The sequence below is a fragment of the Monodelphis domestica genome, chromosome 1 (genome assembly GCF_027887165.1).
Source record: "Monodelphis domestica isolate mMonDom1 chromosome 1, mMonDom1.pri, whole genome shotgun sequence".
In the NCBI taxonomy this organism is placed as follows: domain Eukaryota; kingdom Metazoa; phylum Chordata; class Mammalia; order Didelphimorphia; family Didelphidae; genus Monodelphis; species Monodelphis domestica.
The window spans coordinates 468019519-468043546 of NC_077227.1; the positions used below are offsets into that span (position 1 = coordinate 468019519).

At 42.8% G+C, this 24028-nt stretch overlaps 1 protein-coding gene across 1 annotated transcript; it reads right to left on the reverse strand.

The window, feature by feature from the left end:
* Window positions 1-3865: 3865 nt before the first annotated feature.
* Window positions 3866-23780, reverse strand: MYMK (myomaker, myoblast fusion factor). Its single transcript, XM_001365551.4, has 5 exons — window positions 23481-23780; window positions 20922-21036; window positions 18041-18189; window positions 7401-7517; window positions 3866-5804 (listed from the first exon to the last, which is right to left on the reverse strand). Exons 1-5 carry the CDS (start codon window positions 23613-23615, stop codon window positions 5655-5657), a joined length of 666 nt encoding a protein of 221 aa, XP_001365588.1. The 5' UTR covers window positions 23616-23780; the 3' UTR covers window positions 3866-5654.
* Window positions 23781-24028: the final 248 nt, after the last annotated feature.

Consider the following 24028-nt stretch of genomic DNA (forward strand, 5'->3'; position numbering starts at 1 on the left):
TTCCCCCTAAGTAAAATCCCAGTGTCCAGGAGCAAGACAGTATATGAAGTAGATGGGGAGCTATAAAGACGTTTTAAAAGGGGCAATAAAAGTTTTGGGTTTCAGATCGTCTTACCGAAGAGGAGAATAACAGACAGGAAATTTCAGTAGCAGACACGACAAAGGTCACAGTGCTCAGACTACACCTTAGACAAAAACACCATCTTAATGAAAACAGAGAGGACTTGTTGGCCTGGGCTCAAGAGCCCTCCCATGCCAGCCTCCCACCAGCACCAGGAGGTTACAATAGACTGTTTTGTCTACGTTGCTGTAAATGTTTATAAGGCTTCCCTGCATTTGTACTGCCGGAGGTAAGCCTCGCCCTCCTTCGGGGCTCAGTTTCCACTCCCCCTCCTGGCAGGGGGTGTGTGTCATGGGGGAGAGGGATAAAGAGAAGGGGGAGGAAGTAGAAGGGGGAATGAGGAAGGGGCAGCTGTGAGTGGGCCAGGGGAGAGCCTGTGCACATAGGGCATCAAAGGGTGGCACAGATGGCTAGTGGGTGTGAGAAAGAACAATTCTCCCCAAGCCACCCCTAGAAAATATTTGGAATCAAGAGTTGAGGGTGGTGAAGCCATTTCTTGTCTTGTTCCGTAGGGCTTGGGAGTCTGTAGATATGGGGGGCAGAGAGCTGGGGGGAGTGGGGGTGAGGGAAGGAGTCCCAGGCTTGGAACTTGGCTTTGAATCTCTGCTACTCCACTTACTACTTGTGTGACCTTGGGCAAAGCCTTTTGGGATCTTAGTTCTTTGGTGTGCAAAATGCAGGAGTTGGGCTCAATGACCTTGAATGATTCTTTGGGCTCTATATCTAGGATCCCATGATTTTGTAAAAGGAGTTGAGGAACTGGACCCAGGCAGGTCCAGGGAGGGGAAGCTTTCAGGAAAAGTGGGTTGAAAGTGAATACAGTATGCCAGCCATGGGTCAAAAGGAGACCCTAGGTGGGGGCAGCTGGGTAGCTCAGTAGATTGAGAGCCAAGCCTAGAGATGGGAGGTCCTAGGTTCAAATCTGGCCTCAGATACCTCCCAGCTGTGTGACCCTGGACAAGTCACTTGACCCCCATTGCCTAGCCCTTATCACTCTTCTGCCTTGGAGCTAATACACAGTATTTACTCCAAGATGAAAGGTAAGGGTTTAAAAAAAAAAAGGAGACCCTAGGGCAGTAATGGTGAACATTTTAGAGGGGTGGATGGTGTCCTCTGGTGTAGATGGAGAAGGGGAAAATCTCAGCCCTGTATCCCTCTGGCTTTCTAGTAATGAACTCTGGGCTGGGGTGATGGCGTGTGCCCCCAGAGAGTGCCCCCTCTGGCACATGGGCCATAGGTTTGCCACTACAGCACTAGGATGTTCATATTTGGCCATCGAGCCGATGCTTGAGAATTCTCAAGGGAGTTCTTATGGGAGTTCTACCCTGAGTGGGTTGGCACTGTGATGGGTTGTACTGTGCTGGTCCACATGGAGTAGGAGTTGAACCCAGGTTCTACCATTGTGGGGCCTTGGGTGACATGCCCCCTCTTTGAGCCTTGTTCTCCTCATCTGCGAAATGGTCCAAATAAAACTTATAATATCTGTCTGACAGCATTGCTATGAAGAGAGTGTTTTGCAAACCTTAAGGCACTATAGAAATGTAGTTTCTTATTATTGGGTCACAGATTTAAAGCTGGAAGGTGCCATAGAAATCATCTAGTCCAATTCCTTCATTTTGCAGATGAGGAAATTAAATCCTAGGGAACTGAGGTACCAGCTCATACAGGCTGGAGTGGGAGTTAGGAATTATTCTTTTCAATATTCTTGTCTTTTTTTGATGGAGTTTTTTTTTTTTAAACTCTTACCTTCTGTCCTAGCATCAAGTATAAGACAAAAAGACAAATGACTTGCCCAGGATCACATAGCTAGGAAGTGTCTGAGGTCTGATTTGAACCCAGGTCCTCCTGACTCTAGGGCTGGTGCTCTATCTACTGTGCTACCTCACTGCCCCGAGTTATTTTTTTTAAGTGGACTTGTGATTTAATCTGTGTAGGAGTACCCATTAGGAATGGCTATCAGGAGATTTCTCTCTTAATGTAAATCAGTACCTTTTCTAGAGCTCTAGGTTCTGGCAAATTGCCTGGGCCACTGAGAAATTAATTGACCAGCCTCAGCTCACACAGCCTGTATAAGTCAGAGATGGAACTTGAACCCAGGATTTCCTGACGCTAAGGTCAACTCTCTACCACACTGTCATCATCATTATTGTTGTTATTTTGTAATAAAGCTCTGATTGTGTCTTCCCTATGGGTCATCCACAGGGTTATTTTGGGATGATGCCTATCTAAGAAAGCACCCGGTGAAAGGCCAAACTCCTGAATAAAGGGGAAGGAAGGGCTGTTATTCTTGTGAAGGGCTTTGGAGAGGCAGACTGAAGAAGGACTAGGCGGAGGAACCCCGGTCTCAATGGATGCTAGTGTAGATCAGCGCTGCCCTAATTGTCCATGACATATAGACCTGGCGCTTCTCCCAGGCAGGCTTCATAAATCAGTTGCTCTGGCTATAGTAAATAGTCTGTTAACGTGGGATGTTATGAGCTTTGCAGACCTCTCCGCCTCCCTCCTCAGGAGCGTCCTTCTTTGCCTCCGATTTTCCATGAGCTGCCAGGGAGCTGGGAGGCCTGGGAGAGAGCAAGCTGGAGACAAAGTGCTCAGTGTTCCAGCCAAACCAGGAGGAGGCAGGGGGGTGAGAAGGAGTAGGAGGTGGTGGGGGGGGTTCCAATGGCCCTGGAGGCTAGTCTCACCTGCCTGCAATCTCCTGCTGGTTCCATTGCTCCTATGCTGCCCCCATGGTCTGCCCCTCCTCTTACAGCTCAAGGGAAACCTACCTGTCCTTGGAAACACAGTCTGTACCTCTCTTTGGTCTACATCCCATTTTGGTTTCAGGGCAGGTGGAAACTATCTTAGTTGTTTCTGTATACTTCTGTGGCTTTTGCCTCCTATGTTAGCCTTTAAAGTCCTAGCTGGATATCTTATTAGGATCACAGGAACATATTTAGAGCTGGAAGGGACTTCATCTAATCCAACCTCATCATTTTACAGATGAGGAAAACTAAGGCCCAGAGAGCTTAAGGAATTGTCTAATGTCACATAAGAAGTAAGAGTAAGAATAAAGTCTTCTGACCTGTATGATCTTAGAGAAGTCATTTAACCTCTTTGGGACTCAGTTTCCCCATATTTAAAATGAGAGAGTTGGACTAGATGCTCCCTAAGGTATCTAATTCTAGATCAGTAACCCCAAATCCAGGATTCTTTCTGATCCTACTTGCCTCTTTCCTGCCACGAAACTCCACATTCTGGAGACATTGCAAAGAGGTTACCAATCCTAGGATAGTTCCCTTCCAAGAAATCCTCCTTGGGTGGCTAGGTGGCTAAGTGATTAGAGATCCAGGTCTAGAGACAGGAGGCCCTGGATTCAAATATGGCCTCAGGCAGTTCCTAGTTGTGTGACCTTGGGCAAGTCACTTAAACCTAGTTGCTTAGCCCTTACTGCTCTTCTGTCTTGGAACTGATAGTACTAATTCCAAGATAGAAGGTAAGGGTTTCAATAAAAAAAGTCATCCTCCCCAGTGTTCCTGAATCAGGAGCATTTTCTTCACCTGGGGGGTCAGAACTTTTTACTGACTGAGAAAAGTCTTTAACATCAGCTTCCAGGCTGAGGGACGTCTTTGGAAACCATCCTTATTCCCTCTCCTGAGCAGTAAGGGAATGCTACATCTTAGTCCCCTTAAGAAACACAGAGTAATTATGGAATTTGCCTTAAAACAACAATAACAACAGCACACTACCAGCATTTTGACTTGGTAGGTAATTGTGTCTTTATTTTTCCTTAATCTGGAGATTGTGACAAACTTAAATAGCCCATATATTCTTTGTAATGTCTTCTACAACATACTTGGGATGGGGCTGTTGGGTAAAATCTGGAGAGAGAGAGATGAAGGGGTGTGCATGTGTGTGCATATGTGTGTGTGTGTGCATGTGCAGTGTGTGTGTATCTAGGAGCTACCCAAGTGCATGTAGGGAAGACCGAGGACCAATTACATATAGAAAGCTCTGAATATTCTTCTCTCCCTTACCTTGTGAAGGACAGAACCCAAAAAGATAAGAAGAAGGAAGGGGTGGCTAATTAAAAGGATCAAAGGGGTGGTGATGTGCTATGGATACGTTTGAGCTAAGTAGAAGCCTTCTAGGGTTAGAAAGAATGGCAGCTAAGTATGGAGGTAGTTGGAGGCTCTAAACTTGGGAGACAGAGATCCCTGCCATTCACCAGTTCCTGGTCCTAGGGGCTTTAAGGAAGGTGTATTGAAGACCAGAACACAGGCTGCCCTGGGATATTTCCTTAGGAGTGGTGATAAGTTTCAGAAGTTTTAAAAGGAAGCTTCAAAAGGGTTAGATGAAACAACTCCTTATAGAACAGGGAAACTGGGGGTAGAGGAGGGTTTGGAAATATCTCTAAGCCTGAGAGGATTATATCAGGGAGAGAGGCCATAGCTTTTCCAAATAACCTCTGCTGCTACTACCCAGGAGTAGGAGCCTGGGTTAGTGGGACTGTGGAGCTGGCTCTGGGGAGGTAGGGTGGGGGCAAAGAGGGAGAATGCTATTAAGCAGATGCTTCTATGATGCAGAAGGAATTGTTCCAATACAGAGTCATGCTGGATTAATAGAGGTAAGGGGGTGACTGGCAGTGCAGCCCCCACTTATTTCCAAGGGAGAGGATTCTTTGGAAGAATTTGGAGAGTTCTCAGTATTCACTGCCCATCTATGAGAGAACTATGGGAAAAGATCTGGCCATGGGCAAAGGGAACTAGGGCTGTAGCTTCCAAATGAGTTGGACCCTAGGAGGGTGCCCTTGGTGCCCAGACACTTTCGTCATTAAACCACCCACCTCAGTGGATCTGGGAAAGGGATACTTGTCAACCCTAGGCTGGACACTAGGTATGGTGAGTTGGCATTGGGCTCCTGCAGTCTTGGGAAAGAGCCTATGGCCTCCAACAGAGTTAGAGTGAAGTAAATAAAATCATTTTGCTCCTACACCAATCCAGTCTGGAATTTTTCTCCTCAAAACAGAGAACTCAGAGCTCATGGACCTCAGCCTGGGGAAGGGACAGGGGCCAAAGGGTGGAGTTTGGGGTCAGGAGGTGGCTGCTGAGATTGACTAACCTGGTACTGGAACAGTAGCACCCCTATTTGATTATTCCCCTCCCCTCCCAAAGGGCTCTTTCAGAGACCATGGATGCAGAAATAGATGTCTCATTAGGACCCCTGGGAAAAGAGATGTCCAAACAGGAGAGATTGTAGTTGACTAGAAAGATTTTGTCTGGCTAGAATAATTTAGGTTTAGTCCTTCACAGAGGCAGAGGGCTATGGTCACTTCTGGAAAGCCAGTTCTAGGATACTATGATTTTAAAAATGAAAGCCTTGGAAGAAAGGTGGAAAAGTGACAGTTTTTTCCCATGGTGCCTATGACAGTGTGAGACCCACAGTGGGATCTTAAATACTTGTCGGGTTAACTTGACCTGAGAGGAGAAAAGAGTAAAGGAGCCAGGGGTACATAGTCAAATGAGGTCTGGGGAGAGTCTTGGGAAGGAGACAGTCAGATGCAAGCACAGCAGAGTGTAGAACAGTCCAATTTGGCAGGTGTCCCAGCATTCCCAGCTTTCTTGTTTACCTTGGGCAGCAGCAAGACAAAGGACATGGCTAGTGAACAGTGGTAGAAGCTGTGAACATAGGTGTAATCCCACTCCTTTGAAGATGGGAAAGAGAGGGAGGGAAAAAGGGAAAGAGAGTCAGTTAATTGCCCCAGTCTTAGAAAGCTCAACCTGGCATTTAAAGTATTCCTTAATCTGTCCCTATTTTCCCATCTAGCTATCTCCTACCATTCATAATTTCCCACCTCCACACTTTTGCTCATGTTTTTATTCTACTTAGAACATTCTTCCTCAAAGCCATCTTTCATTCTATAATTTCTTCTTGCCTGACAATTTTCCCTATATGATAAGTTCACTTTCTTCCCTCTGCGTATTCCTTTTGTGACCTTTGCCTCTCTGGGATTTGTTTTTGTTTTTTTCTTGTTAAACGAGGCTGGCTAGATGGTACAGTGGCTAGAACACTAGGCATGTGTTCACCTCAGACACTTACTAGGCAGGAGACCTTGAGAAAGGCATCCGGCATGCTGGCTGGCCTTTTGGTAAGTTCGTGAGCTAGATGAGCATAGGATGGACGACCATGGATCATGGATCATGTCAGTGAAAGGAATGCTCATATTGAAGGAATCACAGACCTTCTTGTATATAAAGCCTTCACCACTTCCCCTATGATAACCTCATAGGGTAGGTAGGCACCAAAAGTGGTTGTTGGTTGTTTTTTTAACCCCTTGCCTTTTCTCTTAAAATAAATACTCTATAGAGTGATAAGGCAGTAGGGTTAAGTGACTTGCCAATGTCCCACAGCTAGGAAGTATCTGAGAGCAGATTTGAACCCAGAACTTCCTATATCTATGCCTGGCTCTCTATCTATTGAGCCACAGCAGCCCCTGAAAGTGCTTTTAATGCTTATTTTATGGATGTGGAAACCGAAGATCAGAGAGATCCTTTTTTTTTCCCCCTGAATATTCCCCCAACCACATGAAGGGACTGCAAATCTGTGAAACACTGGGATCTTAGAAGTGTACAAACTATGGATCCCTCCAAGAGAATGGAATGATAGATGCTGGGTGTAAGTGCCTGCATCCCATTACCAACAATTTAAGACGTTAGTAGCTTAGACTTTGGGGACACCTTGAATAGAAAGGAGCACAGCATGATTGGATCATAAGCAGATCCAGGGCTGGAAGCACCCTTAGGAGTCTAGGTTAACCCCTTCATTTCCCAGTAGAGGAACCAGAACCCTGGAGAGGCGAAGGGACTTGCCCAAGTCACACAGGGAGTAAGGGATCAAATGAAGACGGTCTCTGCTAAAGTCAGCAGACCTTCTATGGAGAAATTATGGAACATTTAGGACCAGAATCCCACTGGATGAGAAGACTTGGGACTCTGGATTACGGGAGGAAATATTTACCCCAAGGAAATCTCAGATCCATCTAAGAATATTAGGCTTAGAAAAGCCTAGGAAGGGACTGAGAGGCAAATCCAGAGAAGTTCAGTGGGTTTCCCAAAGTCACACAGCAGCTAGTTAGTGGCAGAGTTTGGACCAGGACCCAAGACTTGGGACTCTCAGGCTATTGCTTTCTGTCACACTCTTTCTATCTTGTCTCTTTAAAAGTCCTGGATTCTTGAGGATGTGGGCTGAGGCTCTCACTTCTCTGAATTCCTTCATGGTACCTAGCATGGAAGGGCCTTACCTGGAAAAAGAAACGCAGCATCAGTGCTAACGCTCCAAAACAGAAACCAGGGCCTATCTGTTGGGTGTACACACTCTTGTCAGGGTACAGACCCTTCTTCTCTTTCATCTTTTGCAGCTGGAGAGGAAACACAGAAGTCAGTGAAGAACCTCTGGGTGGCCTGACTCAAAACTCATCCCTTCTGGGAAGCCTGGAATAAAGAGAGTCACTTTGCCAGACTCAACAAATACCACCTTGATGTGCCCCAAGGGGACAGCAGCCATCAGTTAAATAAACAAACCATTAGGTGAAAAAACAGGCCCCTTCCAAGTCTCCAAGTCCCATCTCTTCACTCCTTTGTTCTGCATCCCCTCCTCTATTTAGATTAGGTAAGAATAATTCACATTTATGTACCATTTTGTAATTTGTAAAGTGTTTCCTCTATGATTATTCCAAGATAAAAAGAGCATGTATAAATATCCCCATTTTATGGATGAGTGAACTCAGGTCCAGAAAGTCTAAGGGACTTGCCCAAAGTCACATACCTACTAAGTTTTAGAACTGAGATAGAGGCTCAGGTCTTCTGACTCCAAGTCTAATATTTTTACTTCTGATCTTTCTCAATTTTTATATTATTTTTGAACCCTTACTTTCCATCTTAGAGGCAATACTGTGTATTGATTCCAAGACAGAGGAGTGATAAGGGCTAGGTAATGGGAGAGTAAATGATTTGTCCAGGGTCATATGGCTAGGAAGTATCTGAGGTCAGATTAGAATTTGGGACCTCCCATATCCAATCCACTGAGTCACTTAGTTTCCCCCTCCCTTCCCTATTTTTTTAAACAATATTTTAAAAAACCCTTACCTTTCATCTTGGAATTAATACTGTGTATTGGCTCTAAGGCAGAAGAGTGGTAAGGGCTAGGCAATGGGCATCAAGTGACTTGCCCAGGGTCACACAGCTGGGAAGAGTCTGAGGTCAAATTTGAACCTGGGATCTCCCATATCCAATCCACTGAGCCACTTAGTTATCCCCAATTTCTATGGCATTTTAAGGTTTCCTTCTTTCTGAGGGAAATAGAAGAAAGCTTATTGTCCCTCTTTAACAAATGATGAAACTGTCTCAGAGAAATAATATAGCTTGCCTAGTGCCACCCAGTTAGAGTGGCCATTCTTTGAGGATACACTGGCATTAGTGTTAGCTTTCCAGCATTGTGAGGACAGTGGACAGATTTTCTTCTTGTGTGACATCTCCCCATTCCGGAGGGAAGGAAGGGAAGCTGCACACAACTAGAGACAAGCAACTCTTTCCTTAGATAGAAATTTGTGTAGGGGTCAGGTGGGCAGGGAACTAGTTCTTTGCTTGTGAATCTGGGGCCTGGGAGAGATGGGGTCAAATGGAATACTTTATCTGCCCCAGTCAGGAAAACCTGAGTTCTCTCTGAATTTCCATTTTGAAAACTCAAACCCAGTCAACACAGCAGCTCTTAGTCTTTACTTGAGGAAGGGAGTTCTAGTGGCTGCATCAGTGGACTTGGGGTTAGAAAGACTCAGGTTTGAATTCTCCTTCAGATTTATTAGCTGTTTGGCCCTGGGCAAAGGGTCTCTCTGGATCCTCACTTTCCTCCCTGTAAAACAAGAATAAGGATAGCTCACAGGGTTGCTGTGAAGATTAATAATAAATATTATATGGAGCTTACCATGTGCCAGGCACTTTACAATTATTATCTCATTTGATCCTCAAAACAATTCTGGGAGGGAGGTGCTATTATTATTCCTATTGTGTAGATGAGGAAACTAAGGCAAACAGGAACAAGTGACTTTCCCAGGGTTACACTATGTGTAATTAGAATTTTGTACCTCAGAACTCCGTTTCCCAGAATCCCACTTTCGGCTTCACCTTGCGTCCTTACATTTTGGAGATAGTTTCTGTAAATCTCCCCCCCCCCCCCCAACTCTGTTGGGAAAAACTTCTCTTCACTCAGGCTTTACTTTTGTCTTTTTACTTCCTCTACTTCAAGTGATTATTAATAAATCATATAAAATACAATACTTGGAGTTACTGGATATTAATTTTAATCTTACAACAACTAGTAAGAGGTTGAGACTGGATTTGAATTCAGACTGAAAAGGAAATAACATGTAGTGTGCAAACCTTAAAGTATAGTATAAATGTTAGCTATTATTATTTATAATTATTATTATTGCAGGCAGTTGGGTGGTATAGGGGATAGAGAGATGGGCCTGAGGTCAGGAAGATTTCTCTTCCTGAAATCAAATCTGGTCTTACTAGCTTATTTAGACACGTACTAGACACCTGATCCTGAGCAAATCACTTCACACTGTTGGCCTCAGTTTCCTCATCTGGAAAATGGGTTAGAGGGAAAAAAATGGCAAACCATTCTAGTATCTTCGCCAAGAAGAGCCCAAATGGGCTCATGAAGAATCAGAAATGACTGAACAACAACAAAATAATTATTGTTATCACCAAGTGGTATGGGATAATATATGTAAAGTGCTAGGCAAGGCTTAAATGCAGTTGATAAGTGTGAGAACTAAGCCTTTTCCATTTGGATCTACCAAGAGGGAAATCCCAAAGAATGCAAAGATCAAGCTGATGCCCTGACAGCCCCCTGGGAGGCAGCCTTCTTATTCCTATGAAGCAAATAGGTCAGAAGCCAATTCAGAACCACACAATGAGGGAATTAAAGCCACAACCACTGAAATCTAAGAGCCCAGTCACAGAATTTTAGGACCTTGGAACTCTAGAATCCAGAGACAAGAAAGAAGCTTCAAGAATCATCAGTTCTGGGTTTAGCCTCTAGGATAATTCTGATCCCAGAGGGGGAGCTTATTCATTGTCCAATAGGGAGCACTTGGAGAGCTGGGATTGACTTCAGAGGGCAGGACTAGAGAGCAGTGGGTGGAAGCAGAGACACAAGCTTTGACTCCATCTAAGGAAAAGCTTCCTAACAATTAGAGCTGCCCAAAAGTGGGCTGTCTGGGTGGCTGGTCAGTTCCCCATCACTGGAGGACTTCAGGCATGGGCTAGATCACTACTGCCAGGGACACACTGTAGCCGGGATTCTTGTTCTCATATACTTTTGGCTGGATGACCTCTGGGGTCCCTTCCAAGCTGGAGATCTGTGATCCTTCAGTTTATCTGAAAGTTTTTATCTAGTGACTGAGACTCCATAACTTCTCTTGCTCACTCACTACAAAGCTTTTCCTCCCTTTATGATCAGACACTGGTTTGGGGAGCACCAGAATCTTTTTTTCCCATTTTTTCTCATGGCCTTAGAGGCAAGTAGAAGAGCTACACTTAAAATTCACCAGCTTCAGTTGATGCCTTCCTTTTCTTTCATCCTATGTGAGTTTTCTCCCCATTGCATTGCTTCCCTGCCTTTTTAAAAATCCCTTACCTTCTGTCTTAGAATCGAGGCTAACTATTAGTGCCAAGGCAGAAGAGTGGTAAGGACTAGGCAATTGGAGTTATGTGACTTGCCCAGGGCATCACAGTGAGGAAGTTTCTGAGGCCAGATTTAACTCGGGACCTCTTGTCTTTAGGCTTGGCTCTCTATCCATTGAGCAACCTAGCTGACCCTCCCCCCCCTCCTTTTTTTAAACCCATACCTTCCATCTTGGAATCAAAACTGTGTATTGGTTCCAAGGCAGAAGAGCAGTAAGGGCTAGGCAGTGACTTGTCCAGAGTCATACAGCTAGGAAGTATCCGAGTTCAGATTTGAACCCAGGACCTCCTGTTTCCAGGCCTGGAACTTTATCTACCTAGCTGACCCTTCCATTCATTTTAAATAGGTCAGTACATCAAATAATCAGTGATATAACTGTTCCCCAACATTTTTCTCTACATGAACCAATTCTATGATTCTATACAATAAATATCCTCCCCCCACCCCTTCTATTAAGATGTGCTTTAAAGTTCTGTTTTGATGACAGATGAAACAGGCTGTCTCACACTTTCTTCTCAACCCTGTTTCTTCAGGATCCTTCTCTTGTTTGAAGGCTCCTCTAAGGTGTTATCTCTTCCAGGAAGCTTTTCCCTGGCCCTTGCTGAATCCCATTCCCTCTACCCACCTGTAGTCTGTAAGATCCTTGGGGGCAGAAAGTGTTACATTTTCATCCTGGCATCCCTAATGGATAGCTCAATGTCTTTGCACAAGGTAAACACTTAATGAATTCTGAATTTAATTCTGAATTGTGGTTGAAATGTGTATACACTAAGCCTTTGCTAAACTTCGCTGCTTTCCTCATCCCCCCACTCCTTTTTTAAAATTCTTTGCTATAAGGTCTGGCTCTTAGACTATGAGCTCTTTGAGGGCTAGGACTGTCTTTTGCTTTTCTTTGTGTGCTTGGTTCTTTAAACAATATCTAGAACATAGAAAGCACTTAAGAAATGTTAAGTGACTGACTCTAGGGACAGTCTAGAAAAATTTGGAAATTATTTGTTATAAATTATTTGTAAATAAGAGTGCTATGAAAAAAGCCATCCAAAAAGTCTTGTTGAATTGAATTAAGCAGAGATTGGTTTGTTTAGTGACTCCTCTATCCACCCCTGCTTATCCTCCAGTAGACAGATGAATGAGAAATAAGCTAGATTGAAGACAGAGCTCAAATACCACCTCCTCTGGGAGCAATCCCAGATTTCTCCAGCCCATACTAATTGCAGGTGGAATTCTGGTAGGCTTTGCAGGCTATATTCATCATTTGGGGCTCCACCTAGTTCTGCAACCTTGAGCTGGGAGATCAGGAGGCATGGGTTCTGGTTTCTACTTTACTAATATGACTTGGGGGAACCTTTCTACAAGCCACTTATCCTCTGAGGGTCTTAGTTTCTTCACCTATAAAATGAAGAAATTGGGCCAGATGAGCTCTAAGTTCCTTCTACACTCTGAGGGCTAGCTGACTTGTTTATGTGTGATAGTAACTTTTAGATGATTGTTTTAGTTTGTGAAACATTTTTCATTCATTAACTCATTTGAGCCTCCCAACAATTCCGTGAGGAAGGTAATACTGTATTATCAATTCCATTTTATAGATGAGAAAACCAAGGTCAGAAAAGTCAAGTGATTTGCCCAGGGTCCCACAGCTAAGTGTCAGAGAAAAGATTTGGACCTAGGTCTTCCTGACATTGAGTCAAGCGTACCTGCTATTATATCTCTCTTCTTATTTATTATGTCTTGCCCATCAGAGGAGCTCTGGAGATATCTGTTGATAGATTGAAAGGCAATTGGAAAGCTAAGAGAGACAAGGGGCTTGGGAGCTACCAAATTCATTCATTCACTTTTGCCCATTTAACAAACACTTACTAAGCTCCCAGTGGAGAGTATTATACCGGACACCATAAAAAATTCTGGTGCAGAGACAACATTTAGGTCTCTGTTTAGTAGGCAGAAAGTAAATGACACAATACCATAAGAGAGTACAAGCTAAGTTTATAAGAGTTCTAGAACCACATGTAAGTATTATATGACCTGAAAAAAGTCATTACCAACCAGGAGATTAGGGAAGGCTCCATGTAGGTGCTGACAATTAAGAAAGACCTTAAAGGAAATGTAGGAGGAGGTAGCTTGTGGATTAAGAGCCTGATCTAGAAATGGGGAGGTCCTGGGTTCAAATTTGGATTCAGACACTTCCTAGCTGTATTTAAACCACATTGCCTAACCGTTACCACTTTTCTGCCTTGGAACCAATATACCAGTATTGATTCTAAGATGGAAAGTAAGAGTTAAAAAAAAAAAGAATGTGTAGGAATTTAAAAGAAAAAAAGAGAGAGAGAGAGGAAAAGTATCCCAGTCACAATATAAACAAAGGCTCAGAGGTAGAAAAATACATTGGGAAGGGGTATAGAAAGTAGTCTAGTTTGATTGGAGTGCAGAAAGCATGGACCAGAGTAAGGTAAAGGAAGACCTCAAAGGTATTGGATGGGGGAGGGTGTTAACCTTGCTGTTAGATTGTGGAGGGGGGGGGCAGCTGGGTAGCTCAGTAGATTGAGAACCAGGCCTAGAGATGGAAGGTCCTGGGTTTAAATCTGGCCTCAGATAATTCCCAGCTGTGTGACTCTGGGCAAGTCACTTGACCCCCATTGCCTAGCCTTTACCACTCTTCTGCCTTGGAACCAATACACAGTATTGATTCCAAGATGGAAGGGTTTAAAAAAAAGATTGTGGAGGGTCTGGAATATCAGATAAGAATGAATTGTACTTGGGAGTCCCAGGGGAGCCACCAAGTAGTCCTGAGCTGAGTAAGAAAGCTCATTTTGATAATGGCAATTTCGATGGATTGGAGAGGAAGGAAGGCCTGGAAGGAGATTATTGCAGCCAATCAGGCTAGGGCCCAGATGTTCCAGAGGTGGAATGGACAGACTTTGGCAATAGTGGACATGAAAGATCAGGGGGAGGGAAAGGTCAGTGATAACGCCAAGGGTATAACAAACATGGGACACTGGGCATATGCCGTTGGAAATCATGAAGTTAGAAGGATAAGCAGTTTGAGGAGGAAAATAATTAGTTGTGTCCAACATGTTGATTGGAGATTTAGGCAGGGCCAAAGGTAGCATGTAACCACATTGGTGAAATAAAGAATTGGTTAAATGAGAAAGACAGAGTTCTAGGGAGTGGTTATGACATCAAATGTACAGATGATCCAGTGGTGAGAGTCAGACTACCCATATGAACTGGGGCAAGCCATTTGGCCTTCTTGGGCCTCGATTTTCTACAAAATAAGGGGATTATACTTCATCTTTAAGGTCCCTTCCATTTCTAAATCTGTGATCTGATGAATTCTTGGGCTCAATGTGAATCTCCAATAGCCTTCTTTATTCCTAGTCTCAGTTCTCCTAGGTGGTATCCATATTGCTAGTGGTCTCTCTACCTTCTAAGGCCAAAGGCAAGGAGAAAGGGAATCAGAAAACTTTTTACTTATAATGGGCCTTAGATATAATACTTATATCAGATATTTATATAGCACTTTAAGGCTTACAAAACATTTTATGTATATAACCTCATTTAATTTTCAAAACAACCCTTCAAAGTATCATCATCATCATTTTACAGATGAAGCAACTCAGGTTGAAAAAGGTTCTGAACTTCTTGTGTTCACCTGTTATTAAATATCAGAGATAAGATTTAAACTCAGGTCCTCTTGAGTCTCAAACTAAGCCCCCTTTCAATTATTCTGAGTTGCCCCTCATTATTAGCTACCTAAACTATCCTTGTGGTGCCTGTAGGCCCCAAGTCTCTATGTATTGGAGGAAAGGGCCTTTAGAGAACAGTTCAGCCCTGAGGGTCTTATGAATAAGTATTCTAGAAACCAACAGCCCTTCCAGTAAGCCCTAGATCAAATTCCCTTCCAAATGGCCTAGGTCTTAGGATCATGATGGTGAACCTATGGTACACATGCCAAAGATGGCACACAGATACCTCTCTGTGAGTATGTGTGCTGTCCTGGGCACAGTTAGTTACTGGAAAGGCAGAGGGACTCCAGCAAAGCTGCTCCCTTCCTCCTCTCCACCATGCCTCCCCACCCTTCTGTGCTTACTCCTTCCCCTGAGCAGAGTGTTCAGGCTATTCCCGCCACTGTCTGGGGTAAGGCAGTGTGGTGGGGGGCACACACTAGGTCTCTGGGATGGGAGAACTACTTGCAGTTGGGGTGGGGTGGGGCATGGCACAAGTTCTCTAAAAAGTTCTAAAAGGGTTGCTATTACTGTCCTAGGAGGTGCTATTTATTTATTTAGATATTTTATCTTTGTTTTATTTTAATAGCAAATTTCCACATAAGTTTCCTGAAGTTATAAGATTCATGTTATCTCCTCCCTTCTTCCCACCTCCTTCCTGGAGCTGACAAGCAATTCAATCTGGGTTATACATGTATTATCACACGAAAAATATTTGTATATTATTCATTTTTATAAGTGAATAATCTCATAAAATCCAAACTCCAAATCATATGCCCAAATAAACAAATGATAAATCGTGGGTTTTTTTTTTCTGTGTTTCTACTTCCACAGTTCTTTCTTTACAGATAAATAGCATTCTTTTTCATAAGTCCCTCAGAATTGTCCTGGATATTGCTATTAGTAGCAAAGTGTCTCACATTTGATCATTCCATAATGTTGCAGTTACTGTGTATAATATTCTCCTGGTTCTGCTTATTTCACTCTGCATCAGTTTACATAGGGTTTTCCAGCTCTCTCTGAAATTATCCAGTTTGTCATTCCTTATAGCCCAACAGTATTCCATCCCTATCATATATCACAATTTGTTCAGTCATTCCCCAATTGAGGGACATCCCTTTAATTTTCAATTCTTTGACACCACAAAAAGCATAGCTATAAATATTTTTGTACAAACAGATCCCTTCCTATTTTTAAAAATCTCTTTGGGATACAGACCTAGTAGTGGTATTGCTGTATCAAAAGGTATACATTCTTTTATAGCCCTTTGGACATAATTCCAAATTGCCCCAGGAGGTGCTATTTAAATCAGGAATATAGCCAACTTCTTTAGCCTCTCTGAAAGGGAATGGCTATGTTGTATAGTGGATAGACCACTAGGTCTAGAGCTGAAGTTGAGACAACCTGAATAAAAATATGGCCTTACACTTAACTAGTTATGTGACCCTGGGCATGCCTCAGTTTCCTCTACAGGGAAATGGAGATAAGGGCACCAACCTCATAAGGTTGTTATGATAATCAAAATAGACAATATTTGTAAAGCACTTAGCACAATGCCTAGCACACAGAAGGCATTTAATCAACGCTTCTCCCTTTTTCTCTCTGCCCCACTTTATTCTTATTGCTGAATCCTCCTGCCCAGGGAAAGAAAAGCCTGTGTGGTGTTTCACTCAGACTTTAATGAGTAAATACTGTTCAACCTAATTATAATTCAGAAGCAGATTCATACCAAGCCTCTCTGAGGATAATTACCCAATGTCTAGTTGGGAGAATGGGGAGGGAAATCCACCCGGGCTGAATCAGGAGAGAATTATCCCATTTCCGGCTTGGGGTGAGCTGTTTTTATCATAAACAGAGACTTGGAATTCAGTGATTATCTCTGGAAGCCAGCATTGTTTATGCATTCCAGAATGTTAATTAATAAGGCATGCTATTGCATCACCCCAACAAGTCTCTCCTCCCCAAGGCAGGAGACTTAGAGGCTCTGCCTTGGGTCACCCCAAGTAACATCAGTTCTAATTGCTAAACTAGCTCAAAGAAAGAACAACCTACTCCCCAACCCTTCTCCACTTGGAGAGCATTGGAAGGAGTCAAGATGTTTGAATTCAAGGTCTGGCTTTGCCACTGTAGAGCTGTGTGATTATCTGCAAGTTGCCTTGTCTCTCTGTGCCTCATTGTTCAAATAGGGAAAAGAAATTCTGATCCCTTTTACTGGGTGGTCTGTAGATACAAATGAGACCAGTGTATTTATTTTATTTTATTTTATTTAGAAAACTCCTTATCTTCTGTCTTAGAATGGATACTAAATATCAGTTCCAAGGCAGAAGAGTGCTAAGGGCTGGGCTATTGGGGTTAAGTGACTCGCCCAGGGTCACACAGCTAGGAAGTACTCGAGGTCAGATTTGAACCTAGGACCTCCCATTTCCAGGCCTGGATCTCTAACCATCTATCTACCCTGACTAATGTATTTTTTGAACACTCATAACTTGCCCTGGGATCCTTGATTTAATCCATCTCTGGGGTCCTTGGTCCAGTCTTCTGATTTATTGTACCCTAGCTCTCAAGACCCCAAGCTCAAGCTTCCCCTCTTCTAGAAAGCATTCCAAGATGAACTCGTTCTTCAAGGTACCCTGACACAGAGGAGGCAGGTCCTAAGGTGGGAAGTGGCCTCAGAAATAGCAATGAAGACAAACTGGACTGAAGGGTGTTGTAACTACAATACCAGACACAGCTATGGCCAATATTAGGAAAAAAGTTAGTCAGTTTTTCAAGCCAGAGTCACAGGTCGAAGGAATCTTAGGACACTGCTGCTGAAAGGGAACTTGGAACAAACCTAGAAAATCGGAGCTGGAAGAGACTTTGAAACAAAATGTCGGAGCTGTAAGGGACCTACAGTCTGTTCAACTCCCATTTCAGAAAAGAGGAAACTAAGCCTTGAGGTTAAGAGACTTCCCAAGGTCAGACTGCTTATAAATAATAGTCTAGACTAGAATAGTTCAGGGTCTTTTCCACAGCTCTCTCTCAGGAAGACCCAGTTATTAGACCTTTTCAGAACAAGGAGGCAACTAAAAAAAAAAATGAGACAACGCTCCCTGGAATCCTAGCTCTCTGTCTGGTAGGGAAACTCAGCCAATCACCTGGGAAGCCCAGATGTAGGACATCATATTGCTCTGTCCGTAACAGGCGAGGGCCTACAACTGGCCTCCAAAGCCTGACAGTTTCCCAATGAGATGCTCTCTCTGTCAGTACTTCGAGATGCCTGGATTCCTGGGAAAAAACATAGACTCAATTATATAAAATGTCAGAGTGGGAAGGAACCTCAGAAGTCATCTACTTCAACCTCCTCATTTATAGATGGGGAAGTTGAAGTCATGAGAAGGGCAGGATCAAGGTTGCAGAACTAGACAAAGGTAAGGACTCTCAGGGGCTTTTTAGATATGATCTCATTTTAGACATTTTTTTCACTCACCCATTTTGTTGCAATGATAAGGACAGCTGTGCCAATAGGCCCCGAGTATACCCCATATCCCCACCGGTCTTGGTAGATCCTCACGGCAATAGTCAACACGCCAAACATTACAAAGGTTGACCTTTTTGGTTCATCGAACTCTGCCAGTGCTAGAAAGGAAGGGAAAGGGATAGAAACCAGAATTTAGAAGCAGACTTCTAATTTCATGAGGGTCATCTTCAAAAGGCATTTATTTGAGGAACAGCGGAATGTCAGAGGTGGAAGGAACTTAGAATATAGAGTGTTAGAATTTGAATGGAATTTAGAATATAGTATGTTAGATCTAGAAGGGATCTGAGAACATGAAGAATCCGAGATGGAAGAGATCTTAGAACATAAATGGTCAGAGCTAGAAGAGACCTTGGAACACAGGATATCAGAGCTAGAAAGGACCTTAAAACATAGAAGACTGATGCTAGAAAGGACCTTAGGATTTAGCATGTCAGATGCTAGAGGGGACCTTTAGAACAGAGATCAGAGATAGAAGGAAACTTAGAAAACCGAACATCTGAGCTGAAAGGGGATCTATAGTATTAAAGATGTAGAGGAGGAGAGGACTTTGAAACACAGAACATTAGAGCTGGAAGGACCTTTGGGCATCATTCTCTCTCTCTCTCTCTCTCCTCTCTCTCTCTCTCTCTCTCTCTCTCTCTCTCTCTCTCTTCTCTCTCTCTCTCCCTGCTCCTCTCTCTCTCTCTCTCTCTCTCTGCTCTCTCTCTCTATCTCTCTCTCTCTTCTCTCTTTCTCTCTCTTTCTCTCTCTCTCTCTCTCTCTCTCTCTCTCTCTCTCTCTTTCTCTCTCCTCTCTCTCTCTCTCTCTCTCTCTCATTCATTTGTTTCTATATGACCTATTTATTTTATGGATGAAGGTACTGAGAATCATTCAATGGATAAGTAACTTGGCTAGAGTAGTAGTAAAGCCCAAACTAGGATATTTTGTATCAATCTCTTCTTTGTAACATAGTTACTTGTTTACTTGTCTTTCTTCCCCTTAAAAATGTAAGTTTTTTTGATAGTAGTGTCAGTGCAGTAGCTTCACATCCCCAGAGTCCGGACATGGACTTTGATATAGTAGACACTTAAAAAGTATTTGTTGAATTGAACGGTTGCCCTGAACCTCAAGCTCATAACTCCTAGGTTAGCCCCCTTTCCATTTTTAGTACCCCTGACTGGGATCACCAGGAAGGCACTTCCTGAATACTTGTTCTGAATGAACATCTTACCAAGCATTCTGCACCACGACTTCCTTAAATGTCTGATTCTTAGGATACATAAACACAAATATATCCCTATGTCTACATATATATATTTGTATACCAATATGTATTATTATACATCTCTCTTTCTCCCTCTCTTCCCCCTCTTTATATATATATATATATATATATATATATATATATATATATAGTATAGTACTTAGCACAGTGCCTGGCATATGGTAAAGTTTCTAATAAATATTCTCTCCCTCACTCTCTCATTCTCTCCCCCATCTTTTCTTCTCTCTCTCTTTCATATATATGTACATATGTATATATATGTGTGTGTGTTGTTATAAATACACAAGAGGCAGTCTAGTGTAGTTACTAGTGAGCTGGCCTCATCTTGGAATTAGGAAGAGCTGAGTTCAAGCCTTGCCTCTCTACATATATCAGCTGTGTGACTAGGGCAATTCACTAAATCTCTCACTATTCTAGGCAACTCTTTAAAACTCTAAACTGTGGAATAGTTGGAGGTTTGCATTAGTAAAGGGAGTGTCCTTGCAGATCATACCCTATAATAATGAAATCACAAATCCATTACCAATGTATACACAAGTACATCTTTGAAGAAAATCTATTCCCTAATTACTAAGTTCATATGCCAACTTGAATGCGGCTTGCAAAATTCTTTAGGGGCTCATTTTAATTAAGAAGTATGAATAGTTATTTCCAAAAATGCTTGAAAACAGTAATAACTAGGCAGTTAGGGGGTATAGAGGATAGAGAATTATATACCTAAAGAAGGAAGACCAGAGTTCTAATCTAGCCTCAGAAATTTACTAGCTTTGTTCCTCTGCGCAAGTCACTTAACTCTGGTTATCTTAATTTCCTTAACTAAAAAATGGGAATAATGATAGGATTTTGGGGCAGCTAGGTGGTACAGTGGATAGAGCACCAGGGCCTGGAATCAGGAAAATATATCTTTCTGACTTCAAAAAGACATTTTATTAGCTGTGTGCCTCTGGGCAAGTCACCCTAACCTTGTTGGGTCTCAGTTTCCTCATCTGTAAAAAGTGCTGCAGAAGGAAAAAGCAAACCATCCCAGTATCTTTGCCAAAGAAAACCCCAGAAGGAGTCATGAAAATCTGGATACACCTGAAATGACTGAACTACAACATCCAAAGGACTTTCCTTCCAGGTTTTGTTGTGAGGATCAAATGAGATATCTAGTGTATAGCTTTTATCACATTATTATTATACTGCATATTATATGAATTATTATCATATTATTAGGTGCTAGCTATTATTATTATTTTAAAGAGTGAGTTAAACAGTCCCTTTGCAATGGAAAGAAGGAGCTGAAGATCTGAAAATGCTTAATGATGGAGAAAGAGGAGAGAGTATGTGTGACTTTTACCTTTTCTGCTATCACTGAAATGGATAGTCCTAAAGTGCTTTAGAACCATTTTCTAATATGGATAAAACACTGTCTTTGCAATGGGAGTTGGGAACCAAAGGCAGGGAAAACATGCATAAAGATGGGGAAAGAGGATGGTCAGTAAGCTGGCTTACTCAGGAAGGGTGAGAAGGCTCATGAATGGGATCTTTATTGGCAGGGCTGAGATAAAGGAAACTGACACTCACCCATTAATGACACCCACATGCTCAGTGCTGTCCCATAGATGCTGAAATACTCCAGTATGTCATAGCGCATGAAGCATAGCACTGATAAGCCTGGCCCGTCACATGCATGATATATCTAGCAGAAAACACAGAAACATGTTATACAAAGGACTCAGTGACTTGGGACAAGAAAATCTTCCCAGAATTAATTTAGCTCATTCTTAGCAGGCCAATGAGCTGATGGCAGGATATTTTTGGTCAGGATTTACCTAAAATAATAATAAATAATCCTTTACTCATGCACAACACTTAATAGCTTACAAAGAGCTGTCCCATATATTAGATCCTTACAATAACTCTGCAAGGGAGTCCTGGCTGGAATTCTCTCCATTTGACTGGTAAGAAATAATGAGGCAGAGAAAGGAAAGAAGAATGAGAGGAATAGAGAGTGGACTTGTGCTTTCATTGATGTAAGGAATTCCTAAGTATGGTAACTTCTGTCCCCCCCACCCCCCATGCAGGTTGGTACCTTTATTGAGGTTGTCTTAGTTGCCTGGAGCACTGAAAAGTTGTTACTTGAACAGGATCACATAGCCAGTGGATGCCAGGGAAAGGACAATGAAGGGAAGAAAGCAAGACAAAGAAGGAAAAGGAGAAAGTAGAAAAGAAAGGAAAAGACAGAAAGAAAAGTGAGCAAGCTAGGGCCAGCTCAGTGGATTGAGAGTCAGGCCTGGAGATGGGAGGTCCTGGGTTAAAATCTGGCCTCAGACACTTCCCAGCTGTGTGACCCTGGGCAAGTCACTTAACCCCCATTGCCTAGCCCTTGCAGTTCTATTTTAGAATCAATACTAAGACCGAAGGTAAGAATTAAAAACAAAAACAAGCAAACCAATCTGTTTGAGCAAACCTCCTGGTAATGGAGGCCTTGATTTCTATGAAAAAAGTGAGTTGGGCTTGGGCTGGGATAGCAAAGCACACTTGTTCCAAGAGGACAGTTGCTTCTTCTTTTCTGCAGATAGAGGTGACATGAATATAAAGACTTAATGCAAACCACAGCAGCAGCTGCTCAGTCATACCCTCTCCCCAGCCCTCCCCCTCCATGGCTCTGAGCCCAGGCTCTGAAAAGGAGTAGGGCAGGGGATCAGCTGTTCCCCATTGCTTTCACCTTCACTAAGTTGTGCTTGATCCCTAGGTTTGACTGGGAGCAGAAGGGAGCAGGCAGTTCAATGGAATGAATCCTTACTCAGTAATCAGGAGATCTGGATTTTAATTCCTGCCATTTTGCTTCCTTGGACCTCAGTTTCTTTATCTGTCAAAAATGGACATAAAAATCACTTGCCTTATCAACCTCCTGGGAAATTTGTTAAGAGCCAATGGATGTGCTGGTATAAGATGCCATCATTGCAAATGTAAGGGATGATGGTCATTGCTCCCTGGGTAAAAACATTCTGAAATGGAAGTGCTTAACCTGGGGTCCGGAGGATTATTAAAAAAAATCCAATAACTGCACACCAGTTTGATTGGATGTCTTGTTATCTCTCTTTATATATTTAAAAAAATTCTGAGAAGAGTCCCATAGTTCTCACAAACCTGTCAAAGGGGCTTGTGACAGAAGGGTTAAGAAGTCCTGTTAAAAGCCCTTGGGCCTAGACCTAAAAGACAGAGAAAAAAGCCAGAGGGTCACCCTGAAATCTTTCTAAGAAAGAGGAATAAAAGGTTAAAGGTCAGAAATTCTAGGAGAACTTGACCCTCAGAGGAATTAGCATATGCAAGGCGGTGACCCATAAAATAGAATCATGTATGTAGACAAATTCACATACAGACTCATTGGTACCTGTTTGGATTCAGGGGCAGATAGGCACATGCACACATGTATACCAATAGGCATATAATATAGACATATATGCCTCTTTGTATGTATATAGCCATATATATGCATAGATAGATACGTGTGTGTGTATATGCCTGAATTTCTGCCTGCCTGTCTGTCCATGCTGATTGAATCTGAGTGGAACTCTTTCCTTTCTAAGCAAACATGTCTCTCTTGGGGAGTTTGGTTCTTACTGAGGGATAGGTTTGATGGTAAATGAATAAGGAAGAGGGTAGATGGTTTAAAGATTTTTTAAAATCATGGGAATTCCCATAGAGAAGGAGAAATGGAGAGGCTGACAGAGAAGACTCAAATATACAAAGGGAAAAGAACTATGGACAGAAAAATAGAAACAGAAAGACAATCTCAGATGGAGGAAGACAGAGCCAAACACACACATATGAAATGTTAGATTCATAGAGTATTAGAGATGAAAGGGAATTGAATTTTCTAAATTAACCACCTCATTTGAAAGAGGGGAAGTTTAAAAGTATAAGGCTTCAGGAGGGGAATGATTTGCTCAAGGTCATACAGTGAGTTAGTGGCAGAGCTGGGATCAGAACTTGGGTCTTCTAATTTCCAAGTTCAGGGATCTTTCCATTCAATTACACACTGCCCCCAAATAGCAAATCGCCATTGCCTGCCAACCAGGTACTCCAAGATGAAGAAAACATTAGGAAACACAATTCCTATCCCAACTCCATACTTACTGCTATGAAGAACATGGTGAAGAGGTAGACCATGGCTTCCATGTGGAATCTCCTCTTAGCAGCGATGCTGATGGTGGGGAGAAAGGCGAGGCTGCTGATTGTGGGAAGAAGCAACTTGGTAACAAGAGTCCCCATGGTCCTGTGCCAGTGGGCAATGTTTAATTTAGTCAAAATCTTCTCTTCTATTCCCTCCCAAAATCAGAAAAGAGAGCAAGGAGATAAAGAGAAAATCCAGAAGGAATGGTGGAAGGCTCTTCCCAGTCAGCTTGGTTCCTGAGAGAGCTAGGCTCACAGCTGTGACCAAAGACATTCCCAAATTTAAATGATCAGGGAGGAGCCATGTCAGTTTAGATGTCAGGCGACATATGCAAGGGTTAACAGCTGATAGGTGGTATGATGGGGGGGGGGGGATTTGTTTTTGCTTTTCTGGGAGAGGCTAGTGAGACTGAGGTTTAGAATCTTTCTGTTTCTTCTCTGCCTTGGGGCTCATTCATTTTTTCTTTTCTCCTTCCTTCCTTCCTTCCTTCCTTCCTTCCTTCCTTCCTTCC